The 16,500-nt window shown below is 32.9% G+C and overlaps 1 protein-coding gene across 4 annotated transcripts; it reads left to right on the forward strand.

Annotated features, from left to right (window-relative positions):
- Positions 1-1,200: 1,200 nt before the first annotated feature.
- On the forward strand, positions 1,201-16,262 carry LOC128182482 (zinc transporter 1-like). Of its 4 annotated transcripts, none has more exons than XM_052851120.1 (10): positions 1,201-1,470; positions 5,297-5,538; positions 5,928-6,156; positions 7,331-7,519; positions 7,703-7,729; positions 11,404-11,545; positions 12,907-12,950; positions 13,101-13,180; positions 13,652-13,834; positions 14,202-16,262. In XM_052851120.1, the coding sequence occupies exons 2-10, from the start codon at positions 5,362-5,364 to the stop codon at positions 14,409-14,411; spliced, it is 1,281 nt and encodes a 426-aa protein (XP_052707080.1). In that variant the 5' UTR covers positions 1,201-1,470; positions 5,297-5,361; the 3' UTR covers positions 14,412-16,262. The 4 variants fall into 4 exon arrangements, with proteins under 4 accessions (XP_052707080.1, XP_052707087.1, XP_052707102.1 ...); XM_052851127.1 differs by having other exon boundaries at positions 1,202-1,362; XM_052851135.1 differs by lacking the exon at positions 1,201-1,470 and adding an exon at positions 4,047-4,881.
- The last annotated feature ends 238 nt before the right edge of the window (positions 16,263-16,500 follow it).

The raw sequence follows: 16,500 nt of genomic DNA on the forward strand, positions 1-16,500 counted from the left end.
TACTTCAGGTAGGTAAATAAAGCTATGTAGGTAAATCAAGCCACGTAACTAAAGCTAGTGATTGTACTTGACCTGTTTAACTTTGGTTACTTCTTAAATGGAATAACAAAGAACAGGGGTCTATATATACTATAAAAAAAAAACAGTATATATAGATCCCTGCAAAGAAGAACAGTTCTGGTTAACATGATGATTGATACATTGCTTAATTGACAACCAGGATGTCAATAAAGGATTGAAATTCATAGTCTACAACAAATAATATTCTTAGCATACAAATAATCACTCTAAATAACGGAGTAAAATACTCACATAGTTTAACCCAATATTTCCCGCCAAATTGTCCACGAAAACTAATCAATTCTTTCAATGTTGATTCTTATATGGAGTGTATACATAAACGTAGAAGGCAACATTGTTGTGGCATCCATTTTTATCTCTTATGATATAATTTGTTGAATCATCATATAGTTGAAATACCCTTATATTTAATGTCTATTTTTTAAAATGAGAATTTATCAATCGAATGGGAGTATGTAAGAACTAATATGGAAGTGTCCCTGGTTTTATAATATACCCAAAAGGACACAATAATACACCCATTGTGGAAACAAAATTTTTTAAAAATGTTATGTTTAACTATCTTTTTTATATCAATTGAATTTTCAAAAGAAAATACAAGGACAGGGGAAATGTATTTATTTTTAAAAAAGATAACGATATCATGCCTTAATTTCTGTTTTGGCACGACTGTTAGAGAAAATTAACAATTAACAAAGTCATTACCGATGCTTCAATAATGTGGAAAACATATAAAGATATTTTCATTGCTAATAACTCAAAAAAAATTTAATATATTCGAATAAACTTATTTTTATCAAATAAAAAACTAAACAGATCATTTGGGTTATCAGCTGCTATGTTTGTGGAGACAAGACCAGTCGGAACGTGTATTAATGAATAATAATTATACTGCAGTTTACAAAAGGTACATTGAAAGTATGATGCAACGATTTACATCAACTTCTATATATGTTTATAAGCTCTGCACATCTGTACACATAATTCTCTTTCTGTGACCTTCACATTGTGGCCCATAATGGGATTGAGAAACGTGCACACGAAGATAATGCATGCCGTATCCCTCGCAAAAAATGAGCCATAGGCTGTGGTCATTGTGGTGGTTAGGGGTTTGAACTTGGTATCCAACGATAGGCCTAACTCAAATACCTTACTCGGATAAAGTTCAGTTTTTTTATCGATGGCTGTTTGCACACAGTCCCATTTAAAAACATGGAGTGACGCGTGCATATTAAATATATTTCCATTAAATGACTTCAGACCGGCTCGCCACTTTTTTAGGTGATGTGTGCAAATTTTTGTCTTTTATATAATTAACTGAAGTCTTGAAATTTTATGAATGTGAATTCTTGTGGGACTGATACACTGCGTTGATTATTTAGGATCACAGTAAGTATGAACAGCTGATTTTTTTTTACAGCACGTTTCATTGTCTCATTATTTATATAATGCCTATATATAAGATGTGTTTCATTGCACTTAAATGTTGAAACTAATAAGAATCAACCAATTTTTAAATGATAACAGTTGTATGATTTATTGATTCTTTTGTAAGATATATGAACATGTATTTATAATATTGCACCCTCTTTGAAGAAGGTTTATTTGCATAAAACAAACATAATTTTACATTTAACCAGGTAAGGGGATTGATTTTGGTTAATTATTAGGTTAGTTTAATGATATCAAAGACATAAATATTTTATTTATGTCTCTGATGATATGATCATGATGATGTGGACCACTCCAGTAAAAGATCCCGGGTCTGAGAGATAATTTTGTTTGCCAGAGGGGAATGGGTTCAGAGACCTATTCTTGGTAATTTTACCATTAGAATTTAATAAGTTTGAATTTATCAGGGGGATTGGTCCAGACCTTGACACTAACTTCTAGATCATATTCATTTATTTTGTAAATGATATACATGCAGTTGTAGATATCGAAAATTAAGACTCTGTTTGTTGAGGGTTTTAATGTATTATGACAATGTATTTAACTCAATAACAATCCTTGGCTGTAAGTTATAAACATCAAGCAAGAAAAAGCACATTATGTAACTTTCTTTAGGTCAAGGTTTAGGAAATAAAACTCTAGTATATACCTGTTTATAACAAATATATACACAAGCAACACAAATGTTTAATATATGTACCGGTATATCTTTAGGATAGCCAACCAAGTGCATTTTCTGGCCATCAAATTTATTAGCAATAGCTGCAGATTTAGATTTAGCTACTTCAGATTTGATATGCCTCAAAAAAATTAACACCTGCATGATAAGGACTATAAGAAAGATGCATGGTTCAAGGCTTTTCAGTGTTCAAATAATTTTATGTGCAATTGTAACTTTCCATGCAGTCTGAATGTGTGTTACTACATAAAAACAGAATGCACTGTTATGTTACTACATTGTACTGACCGTCAAGTCCAACGGTAATTTTCCCTCTTTAATGTAAGACATGAACCAGCTGCATTCAATGTCATTCTCTCTCTTCTACCGCTGAGTTCATTAATTAACATGTGAGAACACTGCACCCCACTGCTTAACCTTTGACATTAACACATGCCTTGTCTATTTACCAGTGCATGTCTGAGTCTGGACTAAATACTCCAAGCATGCATATTCAGCATGTATGAACCGAATGCTCTTTACTTTAGGTGCACATATTACATGTATTTTGCATATGAACTGAATGTTCTGGGTTTAGTATGCACTCATGCATGCACCAATTGCTATATACTTTATAAGTACATGTTACATGTATTTATCATCTGAACTGAGTGTTTTTTACTAGATGTGTTGATTGCATGGATTTAGAATTTAAACTGAATGCTGATTTCTTAACAAGACCATCTTACTTTTTTTGCCTTATACCTATCTGTACCGGTTTTACAGCGTCTAAATGGAATGTTCTATATGGTACTTCATTTTAGCACTTGAAAGGCTATAAATTTTTCTCAGAAAAAAAGGTTTTATTAAACAATTATTGTCAATGAAAATTCTAATGTTAATGTATTACCCTGTGTATCATCAGATAAGACTGACACAATAGAAAATTTATGCACCTGTTTTTAAAATATACGAGTTTTTCAGTCTTCAAAAAGATATTTTATGATAGTGTTTCTAATAGTTAATCCAATGGAGGCAGTACCGGTAGGTTCTGAGAATCAGATTTTTTTAAACAAGTCACACAGATTATAGGTACAGATGAATAATGATACGGTATGGTAACTTGGTAAGTGAAGAGTACTGGTAGATTCTAGAAAATCTTGACAGAAGGAGAAAATCTACCTTTGTTCCCTCTTGTTTTATCCTTATTTTTATTGGTTTTAATTCCATGAGATTGTAGATTTTCTTGTTGGGTCCTTAGGCAATTTAGCTGTGATATACACTATAACCTTTTAAAACAACAATTTATGGCACACCATCATATGGTACGTGTGTACTGGTGCATGTACTTTTAGAACATGCATGTAAAAAATGGCCAGGGTCATGGCCAGGTGACCCTGGCCGAATGTTATCAGGGCGATAAAGTACACAGTGCATTATGATTCAGGGCAATTTGTTATTTTATTTATTTCCGAAAGGTAGCCTGATATACCAGATATGCTGCTTATACAAGGTCTAGAAACAATTTGAAACAATATCACACTATGGGAAATCTTTAACTTTATCTGTCACATTGAGGTGAAGGTCTGACTCTTAAAATCTGCTAACTGATAAAGTTGGAGAAAGTATGTACCAGTATTTCAAGAAGTAATTACCCGGTACATGATTGGATTGTTCTGTGTAACACAGTAAAGGCTGCATGTACCTATATTTAATAATTTAGTTGAATTGAATTCCAAGACTTCTAAATAAAAATAATTACTGTAAAATATCAATGGATCTAAGAATGATTGCATGCAGTCACAAATTGCTGATCTTCTACTTAAATATTCTATCTGTGTCATCTAATACTTGACAATGATTTATGAATGACAAGCATTTATAAAAGATGCCTTCCTTTTGGTTGAGTATAAAGAGCAAATTTGGTCGTACAAATCTATGAAAGTGCTGAGATTTCATTCTTATTGTCCAGCCCATGTTGTCTACCCTTCAGTTGTCAGTTTATTTTAAAAAAAAACAACCAAGCAGTGTCACTATGCCACTTTCAAAATTCAGCTGTCATTTTAAATCTTATCCTTAATAAAAACTTGTATTAATGTCTTCAAAAAGTGTTTGTTATGTTAATCATGTTATAGAGATTTTTGTTTTGTTAAGTTTTCCAGTAAAGTTTAAGTGTAAAATAAGAACTTTGATTTGTTAACTGGCATGTAAGAGGAGAGTGAAATGATTTCTTGAATGTTATTTGCTTGAACTATAATTGTGTTTTCTTCATTTGTGTCACGTACTATACAGAGATGGATTAGATGACCTATCAATTACTAATTGTACTATATACTAATTTAGTTTCAAGCTTCAGAAGGATTGGTGCAAAGCTGGTCCAATCTATTTAACTCGGCCTACTAGTAACTTTAATTTGTAGAAACATTTTTCTAACCTATTTTGAAGATGAATAAACATGCGCAGTATTGTAAGTTTTTCAAGCTATTAATCTTCTTGGCGGTCTGGAAAAATGCAAATCATCTGGTTGAAATACACATAAATGGGAACAACTCTTTATATTGATGAATTTAGGGAGTATATATATCAGCACACGCTCAAATGTTGCACGCAGACTGTAGTACTGTAAATATAATACATCACCAAGGGGAATTTAGATATTTGATCACGGAATAGTTTCAGCTGCCAGTCCAGTATGTTAATTTTACTTTAATTTTATTTTATTGTTTTAAGACTATTATAACATTGTGTGGAATGCCTTTATGGGGAAAATTGATTTATAATACTTTTCAGTTCAAATACATGTATTAAATTGTATGTGTGATGGGGGGGGGGGGGGGATTATAATTATTTTTTTTTTACAGACATACCTTATACATGTATACCGGTATATACAGTACAGAAACATAATGTACATGTATAAGCATTCATTTGAAATGGATGATAATTGAATTAACCATAACTTCACAATCTATTGCATGCTTTTACCCCAATAAAATGATATACCAGTATATACATGTATTTGGTGCTTAATTTTTTCATAACAGCTAGTGTAGCATTATTTGAGCTAAATATTAACTCTATTCTAATAGTGTGTCATTATTTCAGGAAGGTTGTAAGCAGTGTGACCTATCTTTATTGCTTTACGTCGGAGACATCCAGTGAATTACAACATGGCAAAGTACTCGGGGAAGACGTGTCGTCTGCTGACCATGCTGTCCATGACTGCCTCATTCTTCCTTGTGGAGATCATCGTCGGCTACATCACCAACTCCATTGCTCTGGTGGCCGACTCCTTCCACATGCTATCTGATGTTGTGGCACTCATCGTAGGATTTGCCTCCGTTAGAGTAAGTATTGCCACCTTGTTTCTTCTTGATTCTACTGTAGTTTTGCAATATACTGTGGAGTCATTAGGATTTGTGGAGGCTCAATTTTCGTGGTATTTGTGGGTAGCCCTCCCCCACAAATTTACATCCTCAATGAAAACAAATTTTGAAAGGGTTTGTTTTCTTACTGAAACTGAAAACTGACGCATCCAAGAAATTACATTCCCACAAATAAGGATCCACAATCCACGAAATTTGACCCCCAAAAATTTAAATGATTCCAAAGTATTGGATGAAGTTTTTTAATGTGAGTAGAAGAATTGCACTGATGAAAGACTTTTTTTTTCCCACTACAGATAAAGACTAAGTACATGTATTGAAATGTTTATAATAGTCCTTTCTTTGGGCAGATTTCAAAATGGCAGACAGAAAAGAATACATTTGGCTGGATCCGGGCGGAGGTACTCGGAGCTTTGGTGAATGCCGTCTTTCTAGTGGCGCTCTGCTTCTCTATCCTGGTGGAAGCTCTGAAGCGATTGGTGGAATTTGAAGAAGTGAACAACCCCAAGCTGCTGTTGATTGTTGGGGGTGCTGGACTGCTGGTCAATGTCATTGGGCTGTTCCTGTTCCATGAACATGGTGAGGATAATTAACAAAGAAATTAATTAGCATAGGGAATCAATGTAAACCAGTTTTTATTTGTGGGATGATGCCACTGGCATCTTTATTTTGTGAAATACTAGAGATAAACTTGTTTATAAACAGCAATTTTTTTTTTGCAATCAAGCCATAACCATACTCATGTTTTTATTATATCCATGTGCCAATTAGGACTGGTTCGCAGCAAGAAATATTCACAACCATGAGAATCTCGCAAAAGTAATGAAAATTTCTTGCTCGCAAATAAAAGTTGATTTACAGTAATGGGACGTTATTGGTAGTCCATTTTTTTTAAAGATAAAAAGCAAATAAGACCTGTTCCAGTTGTTGTTCAGAAGATAGCTTATAAAGAGAGAGAGAGTTTATAATCGATAATTTTAGATATACAGGTTATAACTAATGGTTAAACATGTCGGGCTCTGCAATTATTCACAAAGTCCCTGTATGTCCTGCTACAGTACTGGTATGTAAGTGTAATGACTGGAGCAGTAAAGTGACCAGATGCATCATTAGTCCGTACAATTGGACCATTACTGCCTGTGATTAGCAAGCATGAGATCAACAATCTAGGAATGAATTGCTGCGGGTCAAATGTTAAAATCACTGGTGTGAAATCTGTGTACGGTGGCTATATCCATCAAGTGAATTAAACAGACAATAGATCTGGTTACTGTCACCTGTCTAGGTCCTCAATCCCTGAAAATAGTGTGTGTATATATGTAGATGTTGTGTGCAGGATGCTGTTTATGAAATTAAAACGTTTAAAATAATACAAACAGATCAATCTAAATTAAGATATGATCGTAAGTATACATCTACTGCTCATGTAAGGTAGACTGTATTAGTTTTTGTATGATTAACATTTAATTATCATTTCACATGGACCAGACAAGTACTTCATATAAGCTAGTCTATTTGTCAAGAATATTGCTTTTCAGATTAAGGGCCCCCATTATAAGTTATTATATAGACACATTTGCTGTATTAATGTACCGGTATGTGAAATGGATGCAAAAAACAAAAATTACATAACCAGTCTTACTTAATTTTAAATTTCTGAAGCAAGAAAATTTCATTTGATCCAACAATTAGCATGTAATATGAAATGTCTTACAGCAAACATTTTTCATAAGCAGATGGAATTGTATTTTAGGTCACAGCCATGGGGGGTCAGGAGGTCACGGTCACGGCCACAGTCATGGAGGTGACCCAGAAAACGTTGATCATCACGAGGGTGAAGAGAGCAACGCCTTGATGGACAGGTCAGCAGGGAGCAACACAGCAACTGAAGTAGCCATCCGGAACGGGACAGTCAAACTGGATTTAGATAACCCCAAAGTCGGTAGGTGTCGCAAAGGAAATAAGCAATTGATCAGATGTCTAAATGAAGTGGTTTTCACAAGTTTATATATGTCTTAATTGTTTCAGTATTTTAAGTTTGTGAAGTGAAGAATAAAAAATTAAAATGTGATGATTGTTACAACTCAAGATATGTATGTGAAAAGCCCTTGTTTTCTTTCTAAAGAGATAGAGGAGAGCAGGAAAAAGCCGAGTAAGCCATTTGTTTTGTTTCATTTAACCTTGCACAGAGCCCGCACTCACTCTCCTCTCAATATCTCCAGTAGACATTTAATTACTTCTGATTAAACACTAGGATCTCTGTAGTGTCTCCAAGGTTAACACAAAGGTCTCTTATATTGAACTCTATCTTTCTCAGTCTATGTGACTCTCAGTCTTTGTCTCTACACAGTGGTTGGGAGTAGATTTTTTTTTTCATTTTACACTCAAGCTTTCTTCATTGTGTGAAGTTTTAACATATATATATATCACTGGGTCAAAAGGTTCTTTAGGGCAAAACCATAGTTTGCCTTTAAAACATACATATATTGTAAGCTGATAAAGGAACTTTGATATACAAAATTGCAGTGTTTCACTAGAGCTTTTGTGTTTAGTGTGCTAGATTTTCACATTATAATTTCTTACTAAGAAATTTATAATGTAATTTCATTTGCTGGTTGTAAGTATAAGTTTGTAGTGTGAATAAAAATTTATTTGATTCTCCAGGAACATTTCGTATTTTCATATTATATGTATAATGTAAATATTTTCAAAATGTCCTTAGAAACATGTACAAATCCTTCTGCACAATACATAGAAATAATGTTTTTATCCAACATCTATACATACATGTGCAGATCCAGAGAGTATGGGGATCAAGGAATTTTTTTTCTGGATCTGCATTTGACTTGTATGTGTGTGCTCTTCTCCAATGCTTGCAAATCCTACCAGTGTGCAGACACACTGTTTTAAGACAACATTAACTGGCAAGATTGGAAATATACAGCTTACGTCAGTTTGACTTGTTACATGTACAGTCAAAACATTTGAAATGGGCTGGAACAAATTGACACGGACGTCTTTCAATCCACCTCAGCATTTCTAACTTGAATACTAATGTAAAGCGATCGAAAATCATTTTAGTTAGTATCAGAAAAGCGGTTGAAAAACATTTTATCAATAAGTACATAATCAGCAAATGTGAAAAAATACCAATATCATACGCAGGACAATCACTTTGCTAATACTAAATATACTGTTTTTCGATCGCTTTAATTAAAATGTATATAGCAAGTTAGAAATGCCAAGGTGGATTGAAAATACATTTCCTATAACTACATGTACATATACAGTTTCAATCCAATGTTTTCTCAGACCTCCGTGTCAATTTGTTCCCGCCCATTTCAAATGTTTTGACTGCAACAAGTGAAATTGATGTACGCTGTATATATCCAATCTTGCCAGTTAATGTTCCGCGGTCTTATATCTATACATTTACTACATTGGTTCAATGAAGTAATTCAAGTTTGTATTCAGAGATTGTTAATCATGATACAGATTTCTAATACAGTACACAGAGTGACTTATACCTCATTTAAAATCATAATGCTAATTAAGATTCATAGTAGACGGATATAAATATTTTTAATACCAATTAAATTGGGAACATAATAAAGTTGTGTGATTGTATTGTGCATTATTAACTCTATAATCATGCAGAGTGTCATTTAATAATTTATTAAAAGTTGCTGCTTAAAAAAGACAACAGAAATTAATCAGAGTGAATTTGGTTAAGAAGCCTTTAGAGGAACAAAACAAACAAAACTCATTAATGAAAACTTTTTAATCATTTCAAGTAGTGGATTGCAAATTCTTTGGAGTTTGGGCGTAACATTAAGATGGATCATGAGTTATAAATAAAACTTATGTAACAGAATTTGCCAATGGTATAATTAAAATATGCGGGGAACGATAATAATTCATTGTTGGATACCCACAGTTGATTACGCTTTGTTCTTCTGTCACAAACAATACGGAGAGAAACGAAGCGTAAGCAGCCATGGGAATTTCTAATAATGCATTTAGCCAGCATGAATACTAATGATTCCACAGTTTCTGTTAAAATTAAAGATCTCTACATGTAGTATAGAGTGATGCAGATAATAGAGCTATCTAACAAAACAGTTCATTTACTGACACAGAACATTTCAAGTGATTTGGTGAATATACATATTAAATTGGTCAATAGAAATCCCCTATTGGAGGTAAGACTGTCAGAAGGCACCAGCCAACTTATGCATCAGCCACTCAGAAACTTTTACTTTATATATTTGATTTGATATACAGTAAATTTGTGACATGTACAGTAATTTGCAGTAGAGATTTGACTTGATTTTATTTTTTAGAGATATAGTCCCCATACCCAAAAAATGTACATTATAGGCATACTTTTTGTCTAAAAATTTAGGTACAAAAAAAACATAACTAAAGTATGCAAGTTTGGAACCATTTATTAGGCATGGTTCAAAATTTGCACTTTCTAGGCATGCCAATCTTGTACTTATTCCCAAAATAAGTACAACATAGGCATGCTTTTAAAAAATTTATTTCTTTTATATAAAAATAAAGGCACATAAAAAGCATGATGCAGGTATGTCTAACAAGTAGGCATGACTAATATGTGCCTAGCAATTACACACATATTGATGTACTATTGTAGGCATACTTTAGGCATGTCTTACACAAGACAATCTTATCATAGGCATACTTGAGGTACTATTATAGGCATACTTTAGGCATGTCTTACACAAGACAATCTTATCATAGGCATACTTGAGTTACTATTATAGGCATACTTTAGGCACGCCTGTACACAAGACAATCTTATCATAGGCATACTTGAGGGACTATTATAGGTATACTTTTGACACGTCTGTACAATTTCATTATAGGCATATATTTGGCACCAAATAGGTTCATTTCAGGCACAGTCAAAAGCATGCTTAAGGCATATCTTTACTTAAAGATGACAGCACGATTTAGGTATACTTAAAGTACATGTTAGGCACATTTTTATAAAAAGTAGGTATACTTTAGATACATATTGGGTACATTTTAGGTACACATATAGACTTACTTTACATGCAGAAAAAGCACAAAATAGGTACATAAGAAGGTATCACCAAGGCATTGAAAAAGGAACCTTTCTGATAAATTTACTGACATAAACATGTTTACAACAACAACACACACACACACACACACACATATAGTTATTTATTTATATATATCAATGATAAATAATCTCTCTAACACATAAAAAGAGTATATACTATTTAGTATACTAGTATATTTCTTTCGTACTAAGAACAGTAATTAATGTACACAAAAATGATACTAGCTACTATTACAGATATGTTACCTATGTACAGTGGTGATAGTAGCTACTATTATGTTATATACTGGTATGAATATCTAAGTTATTAATTTATCTATACTTTTAATAGATTTAATAGAATAGGATTTACTTTGTATAGTGTAAATACAGTGCATTAGGAATATATGACTTACAGTATATTTGTTAATTACTGGTAATGTACAGTGTATTTGTTAATTACTGGTAATGTACAGTGTACATGTTTATGTTAATTTAGAGTATAATGTATATATGATTTGCAGTTAATATGTTAAATACCAGTGATATACAAAAGATGTGTTACATGTATACCTGGTAATTTACAGAGGATTATACAGGACTTGATTTACTTTAGATTATTTACCGTAATTAAAATGCAGTAGAGACGTTAATTAATTTACAATAGATATGCTCCTTGATTTACAGTAACTTTACAGCTTGATTCACAGTCAATCTTTCTTTGGTTTTGACAGCTTCTAGCTCCCAGCTGAACATGAGGGGTGTGTTCCTGCACGTTTTGGGGGATGCCTTGGGGTCTGTGGTCGTCATCATCAGTGCCCTGATCATCTGGCTGTGTGAGGGAGAGTGGAGGTTCTATGTTGACCCAGCCATGAGGTAAAGTTTGGACAGAAACTATTATACAATATGGATATGGATAAGTCAGCTACAACACTTGCACAATATCTATACTGACTACAAATTGACAAGTCAGCGACAACTCTTATTCAATACATGTATCTATACATTACCACACACAAATAGACAAGTCAGCAACAACTCTTATACAATACATGTATCTGTAGATGACTACAAATAGACAAGTCAGCAACAACACTTGTACAGTACTTACACTGACTACAAATAGACAAGTCAGAGACAACACTTGTACAGTACTTACACTGACGACAAATAGACAAGTCAGAGACAACACTTGTACAGTACTTACACTGACTACAAATAGACAAGTCAGAGACAACACTTGTACAGTACTTACACTGACTACAAATAGACAAGTCAGAGACAACACTTGTACAGTTCTTACACTGACTACAAATAGACAAGTCAGAGACAACTCTTGTACAGTACTTACACTGACTACAAATAGACAAGTCAGAGACAACTCTTGTACAGTACTTACACTGACTACAAATAGACAAGTGAGAGACAACACTTGTACAGTACTTACACTGACTACAAATAGACAAGTCAGAGACAACACTTGTACAGTACTTACACTGACTACAAATAGACAAGTCAGAGACAACACTTGTACAGTTCTTACACTGACTACAAATAGACAAGTCAGAGACAACTCTTGTACAGTACTTACACTGACTACAAATAGACAAGTCAGAGACAACACTTGTACAGTTCTTACACTGACTACAAATAGACAAGTCAGCAACAACACTTGTACAGTACTTATACTGACTACAAATAGACAAGTCAGAGACAACACTTGTACAGTACTTATACTGACTACAAATAGACAAGTCAGAGACAACACTTGTACAGTACTTACACTGACTACAAATAGACAAGTCAGAGACAACACTTGTACAGTACTTACACTGACTACAAGTAGACAAGTCAGAGACAACTCTTGTACAGTACTTACACTGACTACAAATAGATCGATCAGTATCATCATTTACACAGTACAGTAAATCATGGTTGTAGTAAAGCATTAGGAATGAGCAATTTGGATTTTATTTTATTTTATTCAATAGTTTTGTAATACAGACTTCTAGTTCTAAGCATGATTTTGTAATAAGAGTTTTTGCTGTGACCATGTGTTTCTGTACCCGTATATTTTGTATTTTAATAACTTTAGAAATTAAGAAAAATTTGAGGTGGGGGATAGGTACATGTATATATCAGTAAGAAAGATACAATGTTTCACAGTTTCACAAAATATTAAAATTGACGAATAATAAATGTAACCAGAATTCTGACCATCTATGATTTTTTTACAGCATTATAATGGTGATAATAATTCTAGGAACCACATTCCCTCTCTGTGAGTATACCTCGCAATATTCTCTATAAACCAAATATTAGAACTTAAGCACAATATTATGAAAAAAAAATTAAATTGTCAATTTTTTTAATATATGAATTTTTGAAATTATGTGAAGTCTTGATTAAGATGTCTTTTCTTCTCTTTCAGTAAAAGAGTCCGGTTTCATTTTGTTGCAGACAGTTCCATCTCATATAAAGCTTGAGGACATTCAAAGAAAAATAGAAGAGGTGAGTGGGGCTGTTCACCTTTGAACAGATGATATGTGTACATGTAACAATTGTAAAAAAAAAAAAAAAAAATTTAAACCCACTCGTAAAGCCCAAATTACATAAACTTGTATCTGATAAGGAGTGAGAAAAAGAATTCAAGTTACAAAGAGAGAAAATATTTGTCTGTAGACTTGATGGACAATGTTTGTTGAACAATTTCTAAGCCTTTCCCTTATCAGGCTTCTCAAACATTTAATTATACTGGTACTTTAAAACTGACCAGAAAAGATAAGTATAGTATGGAATCAAATTTTATTTTTTTCTCCAATTAAATTCTTTTCACATTTGTCACACTTTGTGACTTGCAATCCTGGTTATTAATTTCAAGTCCAAGAGTTACCATAATGAAACTTTCTGCCTCAAACTTCAATTGGAAGAACTTTTGTTAGATGTATTTTTGAATTCTGAGTCTATTCTTCTAACTCCTAGGTTGAAGGTGTTCTTGCTGTTCACGAGTTCCATGTATGGCAGCTAGCCGGCAGTAGGATCATCGCATCAGCTCACATCACATGTAAAAATCTACATGATTATTTTACAATATCAGAGACAGTGAAGGAGATCTTTCATAATGAAGGAATCCACTCAACCTCAATTCAACCAGAGTTTGTACAGGTAATATCTCTTGGGTTTTGTTTTGTCAATTTTTTTTTTCATTAATGAAATATTGTTAAGTACCTATAGATCACTATTCTGTGTATTATCTTGTTATATAAATGCACAGTCTCAAAGCTTTCAGTAAGAGGGGAGGAGGTGAATAACTCATTTGACGAATCATCAGAAAATTCATTTTTAATACTTTATTTTATTGATTATGAAATTTGAAGTGGCCTATTCTGATCATTTAAACAATGAAAAATCACAAGCCCAGCATTCCTCTTCCCTGACAGAGCTATTTAAATTCCTCTGTATTCAAAAATAGCATATAGCTATAGACTGATGCTTTTATACTTGATTGATGGGTTTTTTATTTGTGCTTTAGGATCCTCTAGAGGAAGGGGAAGAGAACAAGACAAACTGTATCCTGGAGTGTGGACCAGACAAGGTGTGTTACACTGACACCTGCTGTGGTCAAAAAAGAACGGACTCCAAAAAAATGAAAAACGGGGATAGCCCCCTAAGGGAGGGAAGCACCAAGGGGCTGGAGCGTTCCAAATCAGACCCCAAAACAACAGCGCTGGAGGAGGTGTAACACGCTGGAGGGGCAGGGGATTTAGGAACATAGCCGATCAGGGATAATTATTCTATACACTCTCACAGATGTGATAGGATGCTTGTCTGTATAGTTCTACAGTTGTCTGTGATTGCAATGTGATAGACACAACAAAACACAGGGTGCAATAAGAGAGGACAATGGTGGGACCAGGAAACAGGGTTTACATATTTGTCTTGCCAGTTTGCTTATTAATCAATGTAATGCACACTGCAGTGTGATATATTGAAAAGGACGGTGAATGGCATACATGTATATGGCTATTTCACTGTCAAGTGATTGTGTTTAAGTTGTGTTCTTATTATTTTCAGATTATTTATGAAACCCCAAAAAATATATTTATTAAACATGTTTAATGTAGAATGTGTTTCAGTATGTAACATACACACAAGTAAAATTTTAAATGTCATATTTTGACGGGTCATTGACAGAATACTACAAATCAGGAAAAGTTACTTACTGTGTGATAATGGTGAAAAAGTTTGGCAACTTATCATGGACTCAATGAACCAGTAGAAACTATTAGTGCATGTTTTATGAAACCAAGTGAAATCCATGTTTTAATGCTTTAAATATTACTTGTATAAATGAACAGCTGTTTGATGATAAGGTTGTGTGAGCTATTCTACATTGCTTCATATATTAACTGGGTTTGTTTTCTTCTGTTTGTTTATATTTATTTTGCTAATTTTTTTGGTTGGGAAAATATTGCATTTACTGTTGGTGAACAAAATTTTTAAATCATAGATCATGAACAAACATGATGGTAAGATGCAAGGTACTCGGAATCCAGGTGTTCCCTCTCACCTGTCAGGTGTCGCATGTTACCGTGGTTTCTTCAGTATTCATTAAACACTCTTTTTTGGGATTTCGTTGTCAGACCATTCCACAAAAAACATTTATCAAGAAAAAAAACTTGATATCAAATGTTATTGAAATTATCATTGTCCAACTTTCAAAACTGTGATTTTTAGTTAAATTCACAGATACTATTATTAGTAAAATTATTTTACTATATCATAAAATTTGATGCTGTGAAATGTTAATGAAAACACAGTAATTCAGGTAAAAAATTCAAACGTATTTATGTACAGGCATTTATTTTAAACCTGTATGATGCCAGTATGTTGTATAATTGTGATTACATGTTTTTAAGATTTATAAAGAAGAATACAGTATATTTTTCATCTTTTTATGCAGTTTTAGAAATGTGTTAATGAGGAATACAATAACATTTGAAATACCGGTAGACAACTTATGGAATGATTCAATGGACATGTATTCAAATGGAAGGTTTTGATTTTATGTATGAAACTTTTTTTTTATCAAGACACAAAATATAATTCCAGTTCCATTTATTACCGTACTCTACAATCATTTAGACATTCATGGGGTATACGTGTATCAATATTGATATATAGTTTTCTTCTTTTATGATAACAAATGTTAATTTTCATGAATATAGAACTTTTTTATATTAAACATATATTTTCAAGACACAAAATGCTTTATTTTTAAAATGACTAAATATGATTGATCTAGTTTTAACCTTTTTTTATAACTTTATTTTTACCAGAAGTGTTGAACGGAAAATATTGTTTGTAAAGCCTGTTTGATTGTACATACCAGGCATCCCTCAAGTAAACCTATAGTAAAAATAATTTGTACTATGTACAAGTACTGTGCTATATTTGTACTCTGTGACAGTTGCTATGCCTGTGTTGCACTAATCATAAGGATGGAATTTTTTGAATTTTATTATTATTTTAAACTATCTTCAATGTAATAACTGTTATTCTATTGTTCAATATTAAACATATGATAAAACTCCCTCAGTGTTGTAATATGTATTCTGAATTTCATCCAACAAGTTTCCACACCTTGTGCGGACTTGCAGTTTTGGGCAAAGTGCACACAACAGTTATAAAGTTGAATTTAAAAATTTATATTTTCATGGAAAATAATGTTTTTCAGTATAAACAAAATTCTCCTTCAGGATGTTGATAACAGCTCAACCATTTTTAGGTATTATCTACTAACTAGGTTTTGAAATGTTCATTTCATGTAG

The sequence above is a fragment of the Crassostrea angulata genome, chromosome 1, assembly GCF_025612915.1.
Source record: "Crassostrea angulata isolate pt1a10 chromosome 1, ASM2561291v2, whole genome shotgun sequence".
In the NCBI taxonomy this organism is placed as follows: domain Eukaryota; kingdom Metazoa; phylum Mollusca; class Bivalvia; order Ostreida; family Ostreidae; genus Magallana; species Magallana angulata.

What these genes read in the sequence shown, in the direction of transcription:
- LOC128182482 (XM_052851120.1), top strand. Translation starts at nt 5,362, where the DNA reads ATGGCAAAGTACTCGGGGAAGACGTGTCGTCTGCTGACCATGCTGTCC. An exon ending in TAGGATTTGCCTCCGTTAGA is followed by an intron (nt 5,539 to 5,927) that starts GTAAGTATTGCC and finishes TTCTTTGGGCAG; the next exon opens with ATTTCAAAATGGCAGACAGA. An exon ending in AGGAACCACATTCCCTCTCT is followed by an intron (nt 12,951 to 13,100) that starts GTGAGTATACCT and finishes CTTCTCTTTCAG; the next exon opens with TAAAAGAGTCCGGTTTCATT.